Raw genomic sequence first — 22,810 nt, forward strand, 5'->3', positions numbered from 1 at the left:
CTTAGTCATTAGGACACCTGACTTCTATTCCTTCACTTCCCATTTCTGACCTTTATGACCTTGGACAAGCCACTTCCCCTCTCGATGACTCAGTTTCCTTATCTGTAAAATGAGTATGTTGATGCTCACTAAACTTTTGAAAAGCTTCTTAAGCTATGTGGACAGGACGCACTATCTACATAAATGCTAGCCATGATTCAGGAGGAGCTAAATAAGTCAAAGAAAGGATGAGATGGTGGAAGAAGGTTGAGAAAAGGGGGTTACATGTGAGTGAATGTCATGAGGATACAGAAGGAAGATTGAAAGGGTTTGAAGAAAGTTTGGGTAGATACAAGCAGCTGGCAAGAGAGCTCTGAGACTGGGATGAGACCTGAACGGTTGGGTGGCTGGAAACATTCCATATAGGTCTATAATATGAGGTAGCTCTCACGCTACATTAGAATAACATGGTGGATGTGCAATACCTACATACCTACCTACCTATCTATCTACCTATCTGCTAAGAATCAGGGGCTTGAATGCTTACCTTGCAGGTAGTGGATATTTTTCTCTTCCCTCTGTTTTTTCAAATTTCCATCCTCGAATTTGCTTCCCAAGTACTTGGTGCACACAAATGCCCCTGGACCAGGAAAGCCACACTCATGGGGGGTGAATTCAAACCAGGTCCCTGTGAAACATAAGTAAGGTTTGAAAAAAGAGCCCTTCAAATGCCAGCTTCTTGTTGGCCCTTTCTTCACTGATGACAATAATTTCTCAATTCCCCCACTGCTCTGTTTGCTCCATCAATGAATCCCATTTACTTTTCTGTCTGTTCCTCCACCCATGGTCATTTTCATGCTATTTTCTCTGGTGACCTCCTCCATCTGGTGTTTCCTTCCTAGGCCAAAATATGCTGTCTTTGGATGTCCCAGAAGTGCTCTGGTGGTCATCACAGCCGCTCTCCACCCTCCCTCCCACCACTTTGATCCAAAGGTATCAAGAAAAAATGACTCATAACATGTAAAATCTAAAAGTGATTTATTTACCTGCAGAGCTAACCAAAAAAGACAAGCATCAATTTCACAACATTTTCTAATGTTTTCCAAGTTCTTTTCATTTTCAAAACAGATCTTTTTAAAAATTCATTTAGCAATTTATCATAAGCTTATTTGATAGTCATGTATATTGAAAATGTTTTCAAAGTTCCTCTTGAAACAATTATGGGAAGTTTTCATTTACTGACAACCCTGGTTTTCAGGAAATGAAGAACATTGCATGACCCTTTTGGTAAAGTCCTTGATAAAACATTTGATTGAAAATTATATATATATATAAGCTGACAGGTTTATGCAAAAAAACCCCAAAAACCCTTTTTCCAAAAAGGCCATTTTTAGACTTTAAAAATACTCTGTTAGATTACATTCAGCTCTAGTAAATAGTGACTCCACTTCTAAGTATTTATAGTAGGAAAAAGGGCAAGAGGCAACATCAATATTTATTTTTCGACAGAGTACTTGAAATTTCAGCGATAGCTGCTCTCACTAAGAACACCAGTTTGCTGTTGTTTTACCTGGGCTGTTTCCACCTTCTTCGTGCAATTTCTTCATTTCAACTGCTGCATAGATGGGGTAAGGATTCGTCCCACTTGTGGAGGCGACCTCATGTTGAGATAACGTGGTCTGGTCACACTGGAAGGGTAAGAATTGATTAGCACATAAAGACACATGTTTTGGTGATGCTCCCAGCAATTCTGTTCCTGATGAATTAGTTCAGACTAGGAATTAGAAAGACCTTTTTTAATGAGACCACCATGATCTTTGTTGTTGTTACCTCATTCTAGTATGCACAAACAACAGAGTATTTACAGTCCATGGTGGAGACTTTTAAATGGGCCTAAGGGAATTAGGCCCCAATTTTCAAAAATATTTAGGCACTTAAAGATACAGATCAGCATGTAAAGAGCTTTTCCAAAGCACCTAAGCAAGGTAAAAGCAACAAAGAATCCTGTGGCACCTTATAGACTAACAGACGTTTTGCAGCATGAGCTTTCGTGGGTGAATACCCACCACAACCCTTAGTAAGTTGTTCCAATAGTTAATTACTCTTATTGTCAAAAATGTACACCTTTTCTCTTTCTGAATTTCTCGTACTTCAACTTCCAGCCATTGGATCATGTTAAACCTTTAGTCTGCTAGATTGAAGGGTCCATTCTTGAAAATTCAAGACTGTGAATGAAACTTTCATTTAAGCAGCCTTGAAGTCCTCTCTTTAGATTCACATACTGCAGTGATCTTTGAGAGCTAAGGGGAAAAGGCTGAGAATTACAAAGTTTTCTGGGGGTTCAGATAGCCTTGAAACTATTAGCAGGAGCTATTATCCTTCCACTACTTTGCTCCTGAGTTCCAAGTACTGCCGAGAGAGAGAGAGAGAGAAAGAAAAATATATTAAGTAAATCTATTGACTTTTCAGTGCAACCACTCTCGATTTACCCAGCAACCCACCTTCTTCAACATGAAAAGGAAGACAAAAAATGCCCAGACATCGGTCAGAGAGAAGAGTTCATCTTCAGCTGCCTGGCACAAGATAGAAAACGCCTTTAGAACATCACATGGAGGTTTGGGAAGTGTATCGCACAGTTCTTCTTCCAAGACCTGCAATTTCTCTGTCCAATCCTTCTCTTTGTAGAGGAAAGACATGCACCTTTTAATGAAACAGAAGAAATATGGCTGAGGCTGAGGGAATAGGATGGGGAATCCACCCCCCCCCCCCTTTTAATCTTCATACCCTTTATTTTTAATAGAGGGAATTCTAATTATCATATTGGCATTGTAACAAATCTGTGACTTAACAAGGACTTAATCCATGGCTGTCTGTCACCATGGCCACTGAGAAAGTTATGGCAATAATAGGGATTGATCCTCTGCTGAAAGCCAAAACCAAAGCCAAGGCCCCCGCCACTCTGAGCTATGGAGAAACTCCATTACCTGCTTTTCTAGGACCTATGATGGCTGCATTAGCAATTCCGACTCTACCCAACAGAAGGCAGGGACAAGCACGCTAATCAGGCCATTATGAGTCTGAACCAGAGCCTAGGGCCCTTCTTCAGCTAATGGGAAGCTACTTTGACAATACAGGGTGTGTGACATGGGGAGAAGCAATTATGATCCTGCCTAGCAGAGGAAAGTGGTAACACCAACACATACATACATGCACACACACGCACTGTCCATGTCACTAGGCCACCCTCACTCACCCCAATGAAGTGACTCTAAGAGTAAGATGCTATGCAGCAGGCACAAGAGACTCTGATTCTGCCCTGGCTGATCAGCTAGAAGCGTCTGAACTTTTTCCTTTCCCAGCTCTTTCTCCATTGACTACTCCACTCGTCTTCCTTCCTCCCAAGCCCCAGTACCGGGGCCCCGTTTGACACTTCCCTCTCCTTCTCTCTTCGTAAGCCCCAATGAACCCCCTTAACCATTCCCACATGTTGCCCTTTTCTCACTGTCCTCACAGCTGGAACTGTACCCTCTGTGACCTTGGTGCTGTAAACATCACTTTTCTGGCCTCCACTGATCCTCACATCTACAGCCCTTGAGTCTGCCCAGAATGCCTCTGTGTCTTCTAACCTTTTCACCCAGCACCTCCAGTTCTCTATGCCTGGCCAGACGGCAGATACCTATGGGGCAGGGCATGGGGTTAAGGCTTAAGAGACTGGTGTTCTAGTCCCAGCTCTACTGTGTGACCTTATATGTGTCACTCTATTTCTTTCACATTGCACGCTTTTCCTGACTTATCTACTTAAAGGAGGGATTTCCAAAAGTGACTTAGGAGCATTAGTCACTTAGGGTACGTCTGCCCTGAAATCAGAGGTGTGACCGCAGCATGTGCAGACACTGCTGGTTTTGATCAAGCTAGTGTGAGTGCCAATTGCACTGGAGCAGTGGCAGCATGGCTGCCAGTGGGGGCGAGCTGCTTGAGTATGTTACCCAGGATCACGCTCGAGCCCAATAGCTTCACTGCCATTGGTGCCGGAGAAAGCCAGGTTAAAGCTAGCTCAGGTATGGCATACCTGTTACCTCACCCCCCGCCCCCAATTACAGTGCAGACATACCCTTAGGCAATTCTGAAAATCTCACCCATTATGCCTGGAAAATGTACAGAGCTGAATAATAATAAGAATGCCCAGTGACCACCAACTCTGTGCAGGAAAACTGGTTCATTCTCATTTCTACTGACATGCACCTACCAGGTGGACCCTGATACCCCACACAGATACATGACAGCATCCAAAAGACCCTGATTCTTCATCTCCACCAAGGTTCCCTGAAGGGCTATCATGGCCCGCAGACCTCCGCCTGATCCTAGGACAGCGACATTGGGCGTGTTATCCTGGGGAAGGGAAAAGAGGGAATGACAAATGAACTAGAATTGCTGAGCCATCCCTGCTGTTCAACTCTTGGTACAAATCCTTTCAATAAATTCACAGAGAGCACCTCAAATTCCCAGAATTGTTTGCCCTATATCAGGAAGCATTCCTTATCTGGTGCATAATGACCTGTGTCTCCAATCCTGAGTGAAGAGCAAATGTATTTTATCCTGCATTTTCAGCCATCAGCACACAGTGGCAACCCAGTATCCCTGAGGGCACTTTGAATCTCTGGGCCTTTGTGCTTAAAAATCCTGTGTACCAACCAAGAGACCAGGACCAGAATTTTAAAAGGGATGCACATAAGTGCCTAGAGGGGATTTCAAAAGCACCTATGCAATTAGGTGCCTAACTCCCTTTGATTTCCATACGCTCCATGATGTAGGGATTGAGGGTTTTTTTTTGTTTTGTTTTTTAACTAAACATGTGTAATGTAGAAGGACTATTTTTGGTGTCCAAAAATTAATGTATGAAATGCAGCTGCTCAAGAAATGATTTTTATTCCCATAAAAATGTTTGCTTTCTTTTCTGGAGGGCCAAATTGTTTATCAAAAAAGGTAAAAAGGATTGGTCAAAGCATGAAAACCCAAAAATTATCCCCCCATTGCCTGTCTACCCCCCAACAAATGTTAAACTCTCATTATTTCAAAAAGTTTTGAAAGATTTTGTCAAAAAATTACATTTCTGTTATCACAAAAAGAAAATTATTAAATGTGGTGAATGCAAAACGTCAGCCTGCTGTAGTACTAATGCAAAAAAAAGATTAATGACAAGTGTGTCACCAATGGATACTGAATCTGGAGCAGCAAACAAGCTCAGATCACTATCCCTGGAACTGAAGGAAGACTACTGTGAGGAGGAAGTAGTGGGAGATTCTTAGGCTTAGAATTGCAAAGCCATCAAAGGGGAGATGTCCCCAAATATGTCAGATCCACTGGAGCTCACATCCCTCCAAGGACCACCACTTATTAATGATGGGTAACAATCCTGGGAGGTTCCTCACATGTCTCCACCATGCCAGTTAACAGAGTTAGCACAGCAGGTGGGCAGCAGTGGTTGACTTTTACCCTCTGTGAGGTTCGACCAGCAGAGGGGGCTATGACACATGTAGAAAGTATATTACATAGACTCTGTTCATTACTGACACTAATAATAAGGCAGACAAGTATCAATAACTCACCCAATTCTCTGTCCCTCTAACGCTATCTATGCACTACAGGGACGGTGCTAATGTCCCCTACCCAGCTGTTCTCATTTGCAGGCTCTGTCTGGCTTCAAAATCCCAGTGCTATATACACACACACTGTAAAGGCTCTTCAGTAAGCACTGGCTAAATACACTTGAATACGGAGCCCTGTAGTCATTAGGCTGAGCAAGCTCCTTACTGCACTTATTAAGTGTGTTACTTCTTTCGCTGCAGGGATAGGGGCATCTTCTTCTTTTAGCCCTGAAGGCCCCAAGTTTGACCTCTGCCAAAGGACATAAGCATTGTATGTCTGTGGCCATGGGTTGCCACATTGATGGTTTGGGAATGTTGCGTTGCAAGCATATTAGGTGGTGGGAGGAGCGTCAGGTTTGTATAATTTTTGGTGGTGCCCAGAACAGGTCCAAGTTCTGCCCCCGCCCCCCACCTGCCTTGTAAGCCAATATATTTTTTTTAAAATATTTTTAAATTGTGTGGGCTGTGGGGTGGGGGTGGGTTTGTGGGGTTTGGGGCCATGGGAGGGGGCTCAGGACTAGGGCCCAGAGGGATGGGGTGGGGGGTGTGGGCTCTGGGGTGGGGTTGGGGATGAGAGGTTTGGGGCATGGGAGGGGGCTCAGGGCTAGGGCCCAGAGGATTGGGGTGTGGGCTGTGGGGTGGGGCTGGGGATGAGGGCTTCATAATGCAGGCGGGGGTTCAGGGCTGGGACAGAGGGTTAGTGTGTGGGGGGTGAGGACTCTGGCTGGGGGTGCGGGATCTGGGGTGAGACTGGGCTGGGGATGAGGATTTTGGGGTGCAGGCAGGCCCAGAGAGGAGGACTATCCCCAGCCCTCTCCCCACTGGCAGCAGTGAGCTCCAGGGGAGGGGCCCTCCTCTCCCCCTTAGCAGCACACTCACCTCGTACCACTGTCACTGCATGTGCTCCTAGGGCCCCTCTCAGGTCCAGGAATCTCCCTCACCTCCCCCGTGGTGGGTGCCAGGGGGCTGCCGTCACATGTGCGTCTCCTCCCCTGCTGCTGCCCCTCACTGTAGCCTCACTGGGGGTGGGGGATGGGGCTGCCCCTTGCCCAGCATGGGGTAGGAGCGGTGACTGTGGGCAGGGGGGCCCCCTGTGCTGGTGGAGGGTCCCGCCAGAAAAGGGAAGAGTCTGAGGCAGAGGGCAGGGGCAGGGTCAGCTTGCCCTGGCACTAGTGGATGGGGAACACCAGGACCCTGCGACTGTAGTTGATGCCAGGAGCCAGCTGAGCAGAGGCAGCATGGAGCTGTAGGGGAGAGGCAGGGATGCGCGGGGACCCGGGGGAGGCAAGTGGGGGCAGCAGGTGGGTCTGGGGGAGAGACCCCCCCAAACATTGGTGGAGCTAGGCCTCTGGGCCCTGAATATTGCTGGAGCATGAGCATCACGGTCCCATATAACTCGCCGCTCCTGGTTGCATGGGGAACATCTCCATGGGGTAGGATTTTGGAGGCATTTCCTCCCACTGTACCAGGCACCTCACTCACTATCCAGGTGGCTAACATACTAGATTGTTCTCCTTAGATTGGTCTAGGGCATGATGGGCCTCTACCTCTTCACAGGCAATGCCAAGGCTCTTGAGGCATGCCAGTACTTTTGGCCTTCTATTCATAATGGCTTCTTTCTCACCGTCCGAGATCTCATTGGAAAGCCGAACAGTTTTATCATCCTGTCAAAAATAAAATAAAAGGCCAATAAAATATCTCATTTCCCTCAAGGCTGCCCAGAAGTGGAGATGTGGGGTCTGAGTGCAGATCTCACAAGTCCATCAGAGGTTACCCAGGATTCACTCTTTATATGTTGATCATGCCTGTAGTTAGAAACCTCAGCCAAGGTCAGGGATACAAATGGGCAAAAGAATGACTTCATGATTCACTTAAAGTTCTCAGAAACTTGGTGGAAAAATGGTTTGGGTCAAACCAAATAAAAAAATTGTTGAAAGCTTTGTCAAACTCAAAGAAATCTACTTTGGGTCAACCAAAACAAGTTTCTGTATGACAAATAATTTACCTTTCTCAGCTGTGACCTTTTCATAGCTTCTTTCAGATTTCTCCGTAGAGCTCCTGATGATGTGGAATTTTTTCTTCAGTGGCAAAGGGACCCTTCAGGGAGCACCTCGATGGGAGGACAAAGTCAACCTCAGAAGCTGTTTTCTTCTTTCTGTGGCTGTTTTAAAGAAAAGGAACATTTAGTATAATACCACAGGGACATCAAGTGGGGTTTTCAAAGGCATCTAAGGGAGTTAGGAGCCCAAATCCTACTGAATCTCAGCCTGCAAATGTAAAAGAAAAGAATCTAATATGGAGCTTAGTGGTTTAGAGGTTCCACTTTCCAAACATAAATAAGCAGAGTGAAAAAGGTTAGTGTTGTATCAGGTTCAGATTTAAAATAAAACAAAACAAAACACAAACCCAGTGATAACATTTCTTTCCTGCTACAACAGCAAGTGATGATTGCTCAGGTTCCCAAGCCTGTCCTTCTGATAAAGTTAATTATAATCAAAAATGGAGAAAATTCTTCTTGTTAAGATGCTCTCCAAGAGATCCAGTTGGAAAAGCAGACTCACAGAATCACCAGTGTCTGCCTGCTGGGGGCAGTGTGGTGTTGCTTGCAGGGTTGTGGTTAACAGAAATCAGGATGCACTTGTGCAAAGTTCTCATCTAGCCCCGAGTAGCTGCTGAGTCTCAGTATATATCGTGCTGGGTAGGGATTGGGCTACTCCATTATCTATCATCATAGCTCTGCATTATTATTAACCCAATGATCCAGGACCACAAGTAATAATGAGTACACAATGGCAGTCAGAGCACATGGGTACAGGAGCGGCGCCAGGATTTTTGCCACCCTAGGCGGCAGCGCTCCTCCTCTGAGCATTCGGCAGCGGGGGTCCTTCTGCTCCGCATCTTCGGGGCACTTCAGCAGCAGGTCCCGGAGCGAGTGAAGGACCCGCCGTCAAATTTCCTCTGAAGACCCAGAGCGGAAGGACCCCCAGCCCCCGAATTTCCACCGAGGGTGGCAAAATGCCTCCCAAAACCTGCCGCCTCGGTGACCGCCTAGGGTCGCCTAGTGGAAGTGCCGGCCCTGCATGGGTAACTGCTAGAGCTGGTTGTGCAAATTCTGATGAGAGATACTTTTGCTGAAATTTGCCACTTTGTCAAAATAAGAACATTTAGTAGAATGTGGCCACTGTCAGAACTTCCCGGTTTCCTGCCAACTCGCCGATCCAGCTCCTCAACATGGAGCTGAATGAGCTGCTGTGGGGCCTGGGCCTTCAGGCTCCTGGAGCTACATTGACAAAGGGACATAGGTATTGTGAGGTTGAGCATCACCACCCCTTACTTTTAGGTACCTGGAAAATCCCTGGGATTCACAAAGCCTGAATTGGGAGAGAGATGCCTCAGAATGGGATCCACAAAAGCTAGCCAATGGGAGGGCGTGTCCTAAACACTGTCCCTCTGTGGGAGTTCGGTGCCTGTCTTTGCTTAAAGACTGGTCTTTAGGCCTATGCAAGGCAGCTTAAATTGACCTAATGCTGTAAGTGTCTACTCTAAATTGTTGCTCCCGCAGATTCAACTTGCCGTTACACTGACTTAATAACTGCATCTCCCCAAGAGGCAGGGCTTTGGTAGACATAGTTAGGGCAGTGCAGTGTCAGTGTAGACACTTCATTGCTTATGTTGACTTTAGTGACCTCCAGGAGGTGTCCCACAATGCTCCACTGTAACTGTTCTGGGAACCATTTTGAACTCCGCTGCCTGACCGCCAGGTACAGAGGTATATGCCCCATCTCTTTTCAAACCCCACAAATTTCCTGTTTGTGCCAATTGGAAAACTTATTTAGTGACTGCCCATGACAGTTCCATTCTGCAAATGTGCTCCTGCCTGGAGTAAACAGGAGGTGGTTGATCTAGTTACGTGGGAAGAATAGGCAGTGCAAGCACAGCTCCGATCCAGCCATAGAAACATCAATATCTACTTGCTGATTGCTGGGGGCATGGGGGAGAAGGGCTACACGAGGGACCTGCAGCAGTGCTGTGTGAAAGTTAAGGATCTGTGGCAGGTGTAGTAGTAGCCAAGGGAAGCTAACAGTCAATCTGGTGCAGAGCCACAGACACGCCACATTTACAAAGAGCTGCATGGCATTCTCAGTGGTGATCCCACCACCACCCCAGAAGGCCCCATGGATACTTCGGGGGAGCTGGAGTGAACAGTGAGGAGGAGGTGTTGGACAAGGAAGAGGAGGAGTATGGGGGACAGGCGACTAGGGGATCCTGTGGTGCATTGAGCCAGGACATGTTTTTGACTCCAGAGCAGTCAAGCCAATCCCTACAGTCCAGCAGAGGCGAGCCTGGTGCAGGGAAGGAACCTGTGGTAAGTGTGCAGTTTGCTTTGATATTACAGGGGCACATCTGCTCATTTACGCTTTTTAATCATGCTAGAAGAGAGAGTAAAATAACCAATAGAGGCAGAGTCACTATCTGCTTCTCATTCCCCTGTACAGTTATGCAGAGGGGGCCCTGCAAAACAGTTTGTTTACGTGCACTGGGATGTGCTGTGAATCCTCCACAGAGAACTCGAGGAAACTGTCCTGGAGGTAGTCTGTAATCCTCTGCTGCAGGTTTCTGGGGAGGGCGGCCTTATTTCTTCTACTGCGGTAAGACAATTTCCCATGCTACTCAGCATTACTTCAGCAGGCACCATTGCAGCATGCAAGCTAGCAGCATACAGACCAACTCTGCAGCTGGATGCATGCAGGAGCTATTCTCTTTCACCCTCCATTACTCTCAGCTAAAATCAGCACTGCCTGTAGAAAATGGTTCTAGTATTCAGTTCAATTGTCCTATCCGCATATTCTCATGCCCGTGAGATACCCCCTCCCTTATTGTCCCAACTCTCCCACTTTCCCCTGGGCCATATGCACCATGGCTGGGACTGCCTCTGTGCTCTATGAATCCCAAGGAGAGGTGAGAATGTGGTGTTTGCAACTTGTGTGGATCAAGGGGAGTGAGTTCAATTTTGCAGCTGGAAATATTGCTATCAGGGTCTTTCCATCCTCACCAGCAGAGCCGCTCAGCCAGATAAGGAGGAGAAGGAAGAGGATGCGGGATGGCATGTTCCAAGAGATCCTGAAAGCCTCTGGTGCTTTGCATACCAATCACAGGGCTTGGAGGATCATCCTTGTGGACACAATGGTCAGGGATATAGTGGAGAGGAGAAAAGCACAGGAAAAGGAGAGAGACCTGCAGCAGGAGATGCTTGCACTGCTCAAGTGGCAAACAGACATGATGGAGACTCTTGTTGAACTTCAGGTGCAACAGACCCATGTGCACCTCCTTCTGCAGCCCATAGAGAACTGCATTCCAGGACCTCCCTACACAGCACCACACACAATCCACGTGGCATCTGGGGCTGCTGCTCTACCCCTGCCACTTCACCCCAGGGGACCAAGCAGACAATTACAGCCGCACATGCACTGACCTGTGAGAGACACGGTTGGTGTACATGCTTGTGAAATGGAAATGACTATTCTTTCCCCTTCAAAGCTTTTTTCCCCTGTATTTATCAAATTTCATTTAGTTACAAATATGTCTGTTTGCAGAGGTTTGGAATAAAAGTCTAGTTATGGAAACCTAATTCTTCTTTATTAGTTCACAGCATATCCTGGCTGGGTCTGACATCATTCAGAGATAATAGCAATAGGTGCATTTGCAATGTTATATTACTACACACGCAGCACTCATTACAAGGTTCATGCAAGGTCCCCCCAAGCCATTTAATCCTATCATATTGGTTCTGTGAGGTTAGCCTTTGGAGAACCAGATATGGAGCATGTTATCAGATGGCAGGGAATACTTGGGGCAGAGGGATACAGGGGCCCAGACTTCTCTGGTTAAGCAGAATGTGGTCCCAAAGGCCAGTATGCTACCTGGCCAAATGGCAGAGATTGTGAGTGTGGGCAAAAGCAACTTCCTCATACAACTAGCTAAAATCCATGTGGTTTGAAAAGTGTTTTGACTGGGGGAGTAATGGAACACCTCCTAGTCAACCTGCTCCTTGGTATTGTTTTTTTCCATGTCGCTCAGGTTAAAATATTTGCCAGCAGCAGGAGGGAGTTTTATGCTGGGATCCCCAAGGGAAAGGGTAAGGTCTCAGGAACTGCTGAGAGAATGGGAGAGAGTCTCCTTGATTCTTCTGCAGCTGGGGGAAGCCACATGCTTCCAGGTGGGAGTGTGGTTGAGACCAGCTCCTGCACTGCAGCTGGAGGCAACACCACATCAGGAAGGGATGGAGATGTAATGCCTGCCAAGGAGAGAATTGTCCAGGTTGTTAGCTGCCAGCAGGTTGCAGCTGAACCAGTTGCAAAAACGGCTCTAGGGAGCAGAGAGAAACGTGTCCCAGAGGAGAGCCCAGAGAAGGGGCAGGGAGGTCTAGATTAGATATTAGAAGAAAAACTATTTCACTAGGAGGGTGGTGAAGCACTGGACTGGGTTCCCTAGGGAGGTGGTGGAATCTCGAGGTTTTTAAGGCCCAGCTTGACAAAGCCCTGGCTGGGATGATTTAGTTGGGGTTGATCCTGTTTTGAGCAGGGGGTTGGACTAGATACCTCCTGAGGTCCCTTCCAACCCTGATATTCTGTGAGTCTATGATTAACAACACTGCAGTGGTGCAGCTGTTTCGTCTGCTTCACTAAAGGCCAAATTATTCCCAATTATGTGGTGTTCTTGCTTCCAGGTTTTGGTGGCGGAGGACATAAGATGACTGTGGTTATGTCAAGTCCGGTTCTTTTGTAACAGACCCAAACAACACCTGTGTGAATCAGCCATAGCTGTATTGGAGTGCATGAGCCAGAGGCCCAACTGGTGTGAATTGGCTTCTCTTTTCAGAAGCTGAGGATCTGGCCCACATATTAACAGGTCCCTGGGGAAGTACATCAATGACCCACCTCTGAGATAGTCTTCACCAGGCCATATATCGCATTGTGTGCGGTTCTGTCCACACACCACCGGTGTGCTCTGCTTAGCTTTCTGAACATACATTATTGTGTCTGTGGGTGTCAATTATGGATTTTCATTTACATTTTTTCTGTTTGAAGAATTGTGTGTGTGTGTGTGTGTGTGTGTGTGTGTGTGTGTGTGTGTGTGTGTGTGTGTGTGTGTGTGTGTATGTATGAGAGAGGGGGAGTTACTACCTCCTGCTGGAGGGGACACAACCTGGCCAAGAATGCTACAAGAACCCCATAAAGGCAGCCCCTAGAAATGAACACAATTTACAACTGATGTGAAGTTCTTTATTGCAGTCAAAGGAAGAAATTTCCCTTTCAGTCAAAGGGCACTAGCACAATCTTGTACAAATATCTCCCTTCAGCAACCCTACTCTCCAGCACATCACAGAAAATGACACACATTGTCCATGAATGCCTGTTGACTAGGTTCAACAGTAGCCTAGAAGAACTGCATCACGCCACTGAAGATGCCATCGCATGGCTAGATGACAACGCACACGACAATAAAAAATACTCTGCAGCAAAGAAAAGCCTCCCCATCCAGCTGCTCTGAGCCCTGCCTCAGACAAACACACTGAATGACAAAGTGTGGATTTCCCAGCCCCCCGGCTAGCAAAGATCACTCCTGGGAGAACTGATTCACAGAGCAAGCTGACCAGAAAAATTATTTTGACCTTTCAGAATTATTGAGAAAACTCTTCCTAATTCTAGACAGGCAGAACATAGATTTCCATTGTAATAGGGTGTTAATACCCAAAGAGGAGGGCTATAGGTTGTAATATGCAATGTGGACAACAGAGGGCGAGGGGTGGGGAGGAGTTGCTGCACTGCATAAGTGGCACTAGAGCAGGGGTGGGTAAACCTTTTGGCCAGAGGGTCACATCGGGGTTGCGCAACTGTATGGAGGGCTGGGTAGGGAAGGCTGTGCCTCCCCAAACAGCCTGGCCCCTGCCCCCTATCCGCCCCCTCCCACTTCCCAACCCCTGACTGCCCCCTTCAGAACCCCCCGCCCATCCAACCCCCCCTGCTCCTTGTCCCCTGACTGCCCCCTCCTGGGACCCCACCCCTATCCAACCCCTGCTCCCAGTCCCTGACTTCCGTGACCCCTATCCACCCCTCACCCCTGAGAGCCCCTGGGACTTCCACCCCTACCCAACCGCCCTCTGCTCCTCATTCCTTGACCACCCCCTCCTGGGACTCCCCACCCCTAACTGCCCCCCAGGATCCCACCCCCTTATCCAACCCCCCTGCTCTCTGACTGCCCTTCCAACCCCATCCACATCCCCGCCCCTGACAGGCCCCCCGGGACTCCCACTCCCAACCTTCCCTGTCCCCCATCCCCTGACCACTCCCCCTGAGAACCTCCACCCCATTCACCCACCCCCTTGTCCCTGACTGCCCCCCAGCACCCCCGGCGCCATTACCCAACCCCCCCCACTCCACACTCCCTTACCAGCAGCAGGAGCTCGCAGACGCAACACCCAGCCAGAGCCAGCCATGCTCCCCATGCTGCTGAGTGGGAGCAGTGGGCCAGAGCACAGCCCGTGCAGTGGCATGACTGCGGGGTACGGGGGAAAGCGGGGGAGGGGTTGGAGACTAGGCTCCCCGGCCGGAACCTCAGGGGCCGGGCAGGACGGTCCTGTGGGCCAGATGTGGCCCATGGGCCATAGTTTGCCCACGTCTGCCCTAGAGGAACCATAAGGTGTGGGGTGGGGAAGGGGCGGCTGTACTGTATAATGGGCACTAGGGGGCAGCAGAAGGTGAGGGTGGGGAAGGAGCGGCTGTACTGTATAATGGGCACTAGGGGGCAGCAGAAGGTGAGGGTGCGGAAGGAGCGGCTGTACTGTATAATGGGCACTAGGGGGCAGCAGAAGGTGAGGGTGGGGAAGGCGCGGCTGTACTGTATAGTGGGCACTCGGGGGCCGCAGACGGTGCGGGTGGGGAAGGAGCGGCTATACTGTATAATGGGCACTAGGGGGCAGCAGAAGGTGAGGGTGGGGAAGGAGCGGCTGTACTGTATAATGGGCACTAGGGGGCAGCAGAAGGTGAGGGTGGGGAAGGAGCGGCTGTACTGTATAGTGGGCACTAGGGGCAGCAGAGGGTGGGGGTGGGGCAGCTATACTGTATAGTGGGAACTAGGGGCAGCAGAGGGTGGAGCAGAGAAGGGGCAACTGTACTATATAATGGACACTGGGTCAGTAGCAGGTGATTTAAGACATTATCAAAAGAGCAATATTTTAGTCTATAGATTAGTCTGTAATTCAATGTTTAAGTCCAGATATGCCTAGTATCATCCTCTGTGATCTCCTGCCAAGTAACTCACAGAATATGATCCAGCAATTCCTACCTCTAACACACAGCCCCTGTTTCACCTCAACCAGAACTTTCAGAAAGACAGCTGTGTCCCTTTGGAGACCCCAATGATGGGAAAGGCACCTGGGCTTGAGCTCAGTTATCCCCATGCTTAATTACCCTCTCTTAAAAATTTCCACTTCATTTCTAGCATGAATCAGTCTATCTCAGTGTCCAGTCACTGGGTCTCATTCTGAGTTTTTGCTGTCTGATTAGAAAGGTCTCTGACTATTCAAAATCATATCCCCACATAGGCTCCTAGAGGTCATGATCAAGACAGCTGTTAACCTTCTCTTGCATAAACTACATAGAGTGATCTTTTTTTAACTCTCACTCTAAGGCCTAGTCTACACTGGGGGGGGGCGGTGTCGATCTAAGGTACACAACTTCAGCTACGTGAATAGCGTAGCTGAAGTCGAAGTACCTTAGCTCGAATTACTTACCCGTCCTCACGGCGCGGGATCAACATCCGCGGCTCCCTCGTCGACTCCGCTACCGCCACTCACTCCAGTGGAGTTCCAGAGTCGACGGGAGCACGTTCGGGGTTCGATATCATGTCTAGATGAGACGCGATATAGCGAACTCCGAGAAATCGATTGCTACCCGCCGATCCGGCGGGTAGTGAAGACGTACCCTAAGGCATTTTTTTTCCAGACCAGAGTATCATCCTATTGTTTTCCTTTGTGGTAACATCCTTTTCAAGATGGGTATATTGGAACTGGACACCGTATCCAGTAGTGTTCTCATTACTAACATTGTGCACATCATTAATACCACCTCCCTGCTCATCGTGGATATATCCCTCCTCAGGGCCGGCTCCAGGGATTTTGCTGCCCCAAGCAGCCAAAAAAAAAAAAAAAAAAGCCGCAATCATGATCTGCGGCAATTCGGCGGGATGTCCTTCACTCTGAGTGGGAGTGAGGGACCCTCCGCCGAATTGCCGCCAAATACCTGAACGTGCCGCCCAGCTCTGGAGTGGCCGCTCCAAGCACCTGCTTGCTAAGCTGGTGCCTGGAGCCAGCCCTGTCCCTCCTTATACATCCAAGGATCATATTATCTCTCAGCTACCGTATCACATTCACACTGTTATACCTCATCCATGCCCATGGTATCAGGGCACTTGGAAATCTCATCCGACATCTGCAATCTAAATAACATATCAGACTTTGTACTGATAAGGAGACAATGGTCGCTTTGTTTTATTTTAAGCAAAGCACGAGACCATAACTCTGTTAGCTAAGCTCTATTAGTGACTATTTTTTGAGAGACAACGTGTGTGGTAATATCTTTTATTGCACTGAGTTCTGTTGGTGAGAGAGACAAGCTCAAAGATTTCAAAAAGCTCTCTGTAAGCTCAAAAGCTTGTCTCTCTCACTTATAGACATTAATATGTTGTATTGGACCACCTTTTCTCTCTACTATCCAGGGACCAACACATCTGCAAGTCAGTATACAACAATTATTTTTGTCCCCAGCTTTTTCAAGGGAAAAAAACAATACTTGATCTATTTACTTGGTAGAGAAATAGAAGATGGATCAATTTTAAACCCTCTTTTTTCTATCCTTTCCTTCTGCGCTTGGTTCACTCTAGCCATATTAGACTGTATGAGCAGCTGTCATAAACAGATAGTTAAGGGTTAATGCCTCTTTTACCTGCAAAGGGTTAAAAAGTTCACCTAGCCTAGCTGACACCTGACCAGAGGAACCAATGGGGGAACAAGATGTTTCAAAAGGAAGGAGGGAAGTTTCCTTTGTTTAGAGTCAGTTTCAGTTTCAGACGGAGTGGAAAAGATCAAGGAACCAGCCTCTTATCAGAGTAGTACGTTTTAGAAAGGAATAAATAGGTTGATGTTTATTTTCTTTTGTAATTTGTCTTTGTGCAATTAGGGGAGTAATCAAATTTGGGTATTCTTGTGTGTACTAAAGTTTTTGCCCAGGGGAACATCCTGTGTTTAAAATCTGTTGTCTGTGAGATCAGCTTGTATGCTGTCTCCCAGAGGTTTTTTTTTCTTTTATCTTTCTTTTCTTTAATTAAAAGTCTTCTTTTTAAGAACCTGATTGATCTGGACTAACCAGGGATTGGGGGGCGGGGAAGACAGGGGGAAGGAGTAATTCTTCCTTGTTTTTGAGATCCAAGGGAATTGGATCTGGACTCACCAGGGAATTGGTGGAGGAGTCTCTCAAGGCTACCCAGAGAGGGGAAGGTTTTTGGGGGGAAGACAGAGTTTTCCAGATAACTCAGAAATCTGGATGGTGACAGCGAAACCAGATCTAAGCTGGTAGTTAAGCTTAGAGGTGTTCATGCAGGTCCCCACATCTGTACCCTAAAGTTCAGAGTGGGGGTGAAACCTATGACAGCAGCGAGGTGACTTTACCTGCATATACAGCATTGGTGGGACCGATGCTGCATACTGTGAATACTGCATCCAGTTCTGGGGTCCATCTTCTGAAAAGGATGTTGAAAAATGGAAGGAGGTGCAGAAAAGAACCACAGAAGTGGTCTAAGGACTGAAGATAATGCCAGACAGTGAGACAATTGAAGATCTTGGTCTGTTAATTGATCTTTAAGAAGATTGACAGGTGACTTGATTACAGTGTATAAGAATCTACATGAGGAGAAAAGACTGGATATTCAGTGTCTCTTTAATCTAGCGGAGAAAGGCAGAGCAAGAACCAACGACTTGAAGATAAAGCTAGATCATTCAAATTAGAAATAAGGCACCAGTTTTTAATGGTGAGGATGAGGAATCATTGGAAGAAATGATCAAGGGGAACAAACTCCACCTTCTCCATCTCTGGCTGGTTCCAATCAAGACTAGACACCTTTGTGGAAGGTGCTTTATCCAAACAGAAGTGATTGGGGTCAGGGCCAGGGGAAGTGGGTGAAATTCTATGGCCTGTGTTATACAGGAGGTCAGGCCAGATGATGAAATGGCCCATTCCGGCTTTAAAATGTATAAATCTAGGAATTGTTCTGGTGGGAGGCAGGGCCGGCTCTGGCTTTTTTGCCATGCCACCTGCTGGGAGGGCTCCATGCTGCTCTCGCCTGCAGGAGAATTGAAGGTCAGTGGAGAGGGAAGGACGCGGGCTGCCCTGCTGGGCTTGCTGCAGACCTGGCACTGGCTGAGGGAGATGGAGCACGCAGCCAGCTCCCAGCAGGGCGCTCCGCTCCTCCACGCCGCTGCCCCCTACAGGGCAGCCAGAGCGGCAAACCGGAAGAAAAAGGGCGGCTATGCCACCCTAGGATTGGACGGAAACTGCCCCTTAGAATCTGCTGCCCCAAGCACGAGCTGGTGCCTGGAGCCAGCCCTGGTAGGAGGCAATTCATGGAGAGTGGTTCAGAGTGTGAAACACACCAGCTCTACAGGGTGCAGAAGAGATGCATCAAGGCAAGGAATGGTCTCAAATTTCCTATGAGAGAGACAGTGGATCCCACTCCAAAACTACTTTCTGGAGAGATCCCCACTCAAAACTGCTTTGTAAATCACCTTCCAGCATGTGCTCCCATCTCTCGTAGACGATTCCCGGAGGTTTATGAGTCTGCCAGATGGGGACCTGAGCTGGGATTTTGAAAGGAGCCTTCCAGAGTTAGGTGCCCAAATCCCACAAGAGCTCCTCTAACTCCCTTGGGCCTCTTTGCAAGTCCCAGCTGTAGTTCTCCAGCAGTAGCAGCTCATGCACTTGGTTCCAATGGATTCTCAGTATCCCACAGGGGACGCAGGTAGTGCTGGTCAGATGGTCACCCAGCTTTGCACAGCACAAGATGCTGAATGTTGCTTTGTCGCAATCGTGTCCTCTCATCCCAGCCTCTTTATTTTATTCCCCTTTAAAGAGACACGTTTAAATGAGCAGAGATCCTGAGCCTCATTCTCTACAAGAACTGACCCAACCCCTCTCAGCTGCTTTTCATTTTGAAATTCTGTTCTCAGAGGAGCCACAGTGGGGTCTGCTGAGCCCTCTGCTCGAAACTCTAGGTGACGTTTTTTTCCTAAAAGCAGCAAAGAATCCTGTGGCACCTTATAGACTAACAGACGTGAATCCTGATTTCCAGCCCCACCACCACACTAACCCATTAGTCTCCTCCCGTCCCCGAGCTGGGGATAGAGACCAGGAGTCATTGAATTCGGGAGAACATCAGCTGACCCTGAAGCTCAATATTACAGAACCCTCAGCACCTGACCCCAGTTGGATCATTAACTCACCTTGTCCTGGGGCTGGGACTACCAAACGAGAGATGGATCCAGATCTCTGCTGAGATGAAAAACACTGATCATCCTGCTTTGGTGTCTATTATATAGAGCAGAAGCGGGCAAGTGGCCAGGGAGATATGGAGATGCCATTAAGCAAACAAAGCCAGTCACAAGAAGTTCCTAGGAACTGGGAGTAAAAGGAAATAACCTTCCAAATGGGTTGGGGAGAAGAATTGTTAGGCGTGTTTGTCAAGATGTGGGCTTTAAGCAGCACTGCCAATGCCCCTTAATCTCAAGCCACACTTCCTGCTGGCCATGCCCTGGGCTCTCCCTGCTTTGCCGCTGCCCCTCACTCCCAATCTTCAGCCACCTACTAGCCCAGCCCTTTGTTGCCTCCTGCCACAACCATTCCAGAAGCCCTCTGACCTGACCCTCAGTCCTCTGTCCCCACACACAACTCTGCTAGTGCCCCCTAATGTCTGACTCTGAGAACTGTTTCCATTCATTACATGGCTGTGTGCTGAGGGATCCCCCAGAGAAGGGTATTCCCTTGTGATGCAGCAGTGGGTGGGACAAGTGAAGGCATGGTCCCAGCCCAGTTCCCTCTCCTCTAGCCCCCACTGCCTGCCTCGGCAACCCAATGAAATCCACTGGTCTTTCCTGTGGCTGTGCAGCAAGCCCTACAGAGACAAAGGGAGCATGATTTAAACCCCATTTAGCTCAGAAGAGGACGAGGTGAAGAGCCGAGTGGAGAAGGAAATGCTCATGAGGACAGCAGAGCACATCTGGGAGACCTGAACCTCATCAGCCATTAAGGCCAGAGGTGCCAAGAGAAAATCTTCAGCCCAGCCCCTCACCCCCGGCTCTGGTCTGTTGTACAGGGGTACTGGGCCCAGAGCTCAGGGCTTGGTTTGTAAACCAGGGCTCATGGCTTTGATTCCCACTGGGCTAAGGGGTTCAGCTCTCAAGGAGTTCACTTCTCAGCACTGATGGGCTGGAGACATACAATGGCCATAGACTGGAGGGTGAAACCCTCTCATCTGTACCAGGCTGTTTGCACTGAGGCCCGACTGACATGCACAGCGTATCAGCATGGACACCTCTCTGTCACTCATACAGTGAAAGGTACATCTCCGCACACAGCCATGTGAAGAATGGAAACCGTTCTCAGGGTCACACATTAGGGTGCACAAGCAGACCGTGTGTAGATATGGAAGTCCCAGATAACAGGAGGCTGAGGGTCAGGATTGGCGCTACCAGCAAAGCTGTGGCAGCCCAGGTCTGGGCTAGCAATGGATGTGGGTTGTGATCGAGGGCACTATCAGAACTGTTTAAAGCCCATATCTTGGCGAACACACTTGTTTCTCCACTCCCCAGCCCATCTGACAAGTTATTTCCCTATACTCTAATTCTTAGGAATTCTTGTGACTGGCTTTGTTTGCTGACTGTTACCACCCACATCAACCTGGCTCCCTGCCCAGATAAGCTCCATATCAGCCCTTAATCGCAATCTGCAAGGAAGAAAACCAGGGAGCTGGAACAATTTGTATAGTGAGGGTGTTGAGAGCCATTGACCCAAACTGTATAAACCCTGTCTATAATGGAAACCACTTCAAGCCAGAGGGTGCTGCAGCACCCCTCACACCCCTAGTTCCAGCTCCTATGGGAGAAGCTGGAGGAAACATTGACAAATAGCCTCCAGCGTAGAATGCCAATTTTTCCCAAAGGGAAAACAGGGCACCACAAGGGGCTGGCCTGAGCCGCTTGCCCCAGCCCTGTTTCCCCCATGCACAAGGTTCTCGTCTGAATCCAACCTGTTCCCCGCATGGGGCTGGTATCGCCACTTGCCCGAACCCTGCCCCCCCACTCCTTCATGGCTGGCGTCACGGCTCCACACACTCGAGATCATGCCAGAGACATTCCAGGGTGGCTCTGGGAGAAGAACTAGTTGGCCAGGGCCTGACCAAAGGCAGTAGCCCAGCAACTGAACGATTTATGCTGGAGGTGGCTAGAACCTGAACAGTGTACAGGGCAGAAGTTGCTGAGCAAGTCAGTCTGGAGCATTTTATACATATCCTCCTGGCACAAAGAAGAACCTGGGTCCTTTTTCGCCAGCTGGTGACCCTGAGTGCAGCCATGGCCCCAGGATGACCAGATCTCAAGAATAAAATATCAGGACATATGCAGAGGGGGGCTGCCAGAGGCTCACATCCCCAACCAGAGCCATGGGGGACAGGAGCACACAGCCCTAAGAAGCTGCAAGGGGGGCGTATGGACCCTGCTGCAGCTCCTGCCACAAGCCGCAGGACAGGGGTGCAGGATCCTGGTTGCAGCCCCAGTTGCAGGGCAGGGGAACAAAGGCTTCCAGGTCTAGCCTTGGCTCCAGCCCCAGCTGCAGTCACAGATGGGAGGTCCACAGTCCTGACTTCAACTTCAGCTGCTGACAGCTGAAACAAACCTAAGTCAGGGAGGTCCAGAATCAGTGACTGCCAGGCCCTCCCTGACTAAATTGTAGACTTAGTTGTAGTCCGTATTTAAACATACGGATTAATGTGTACTCTAAACAAACAGGGAAAAGGGCAGGGTTTTTTATTAATTCAATAAATCAACTTCACAATTTGCATACCTCTCGGACGTGCCAGAAGTCTCGTACTTCTTTGATGATTTTGCCAAAGTCATGACTTGCTTCTGGGCAATCACAAAGCTGTAGAAGTCCTTGCAACTCATCTGGAAATTCATTTTGACAAGGGTTTTACACCACACCAAGTCTGTACTGCTTTGATTCCAGACATCAGTCCTTGCACCTTTCATGATTGAAAATACATGCTCTGTGTATGCGTTGCTTACTGGTATACTGAGCACATATCACACAATCTTTGTCTTGTTCAGGAATTCAGTGCTACCATCCTTGTTTCTCAGCACTCGAGACCAGAGTTCCCCAACTGAATAGTTTCCAGGTTCCAACTTGGAGTTGATGTCATCACAGAGCTGAGCAAGATCCACTGTTTTCTGCAGGTTTACAGCTGTCATGGCCACAGACATATCCATGTATTAAAATTCCCTATTAACTTTGATGTTCAAGCACTGGGTATTGAACAAGTAGCCAGTTGTTGAAAAAAACTAAATCATTTCTCCAGATATTAGAACAACACATCATAAAATTTCATGAAGTCTTTCCGGTGACATTCAGCAGTGAAAGGCAGTGTCTCAGGGTATGTCTACACTACAGGATTACTCCGAATTTACAGAATTCGATTTTTGGCAACTGATTGTATAAAGTCGAGTGCTTGCGGCCACACTAAGCACATTAATTTGGCAGTGTGCATCCATGTACTGAGGCTAGCGTCGACTTCCAGAGCGTTGCACTGTGGATAGCTATCTCATAGCTATCCCATAGTTCCCGCAGTCTCTTCCGCCCATTGGAATTCTGGGTTGAGATCCCAATGCCTGATGGGGCCAAAAACATTGTCGCGGCTGGTTCTGGATACATCCTCCCCCTCCCTCTGGGAAAGCAATGGCAGACAACCGTTTCACACCTTTTTTCCTGGGTGAACTGTGCAGATGCTATAGCACAGAAAGCATGGAGCCCACTCAGCTCAAGACAGCAGTCATGAACATTGTAAACACCTCGCACATTATTGTGCAG

General features: G+C 48.3%; 1 protein-coding gene across 1 annotated transcript in view; it reads right to left on the reverse strand.

Moving 5' to 3' along the window:
- LOC120384955 (cytosolic phospholipase A2 gamma-like) overlaps positions 1–21,903 on the reverse strand; it is a 49,139-nt gene extending 27,236 nt beyond the window's left edge. Inside the window, exons 1-7 of the mRNA XM_039504055.1 lie at positions 21,791–21,903; positions 8,835–8,904; positions 7,172–7,288; positions 4,226–4,368; positions 2,481–2,679; positions 1,550–1,667; positions 527–667 (exon numbers count right to left, since the gene is read on the reverse strand). Coding sequence (XP_039359989.1) covers positions 527–667; positions 1,550–1,667; positions 2,481–2,679; positions 4,226–4,368; positions 7,172–7,288; positions 8,835–8,904; positions 21,791–21,903 — 901 coding nt within the window. The remainder of the gene's footprint in view (positions 1–526; positions 668–1,549; positions 1,668–2,480; positions 2,680–4,225; positions 4,369–7,171; positions 7,289–8,834; positions 8,905–21,790) is intronic.
- Between the last annotated feature and the right edge of the window lie 907 nt (positions 21,904–22,810).

The sequence above is a fragment of the Mauremys reevesii genome, linkage group 17 (assembly GCF_016161935.1).
Source record: "Mauremys reevesii isolate NIE-2019 linkage group 17, ASM1616193v1, whole genome shotgun sequence".
Classification (NCBI taxonomy): Eukaryota; Metazoa; Chordata; order Testudines; family Geoemydidae; genus Mauremys; species Mauremys reevesii.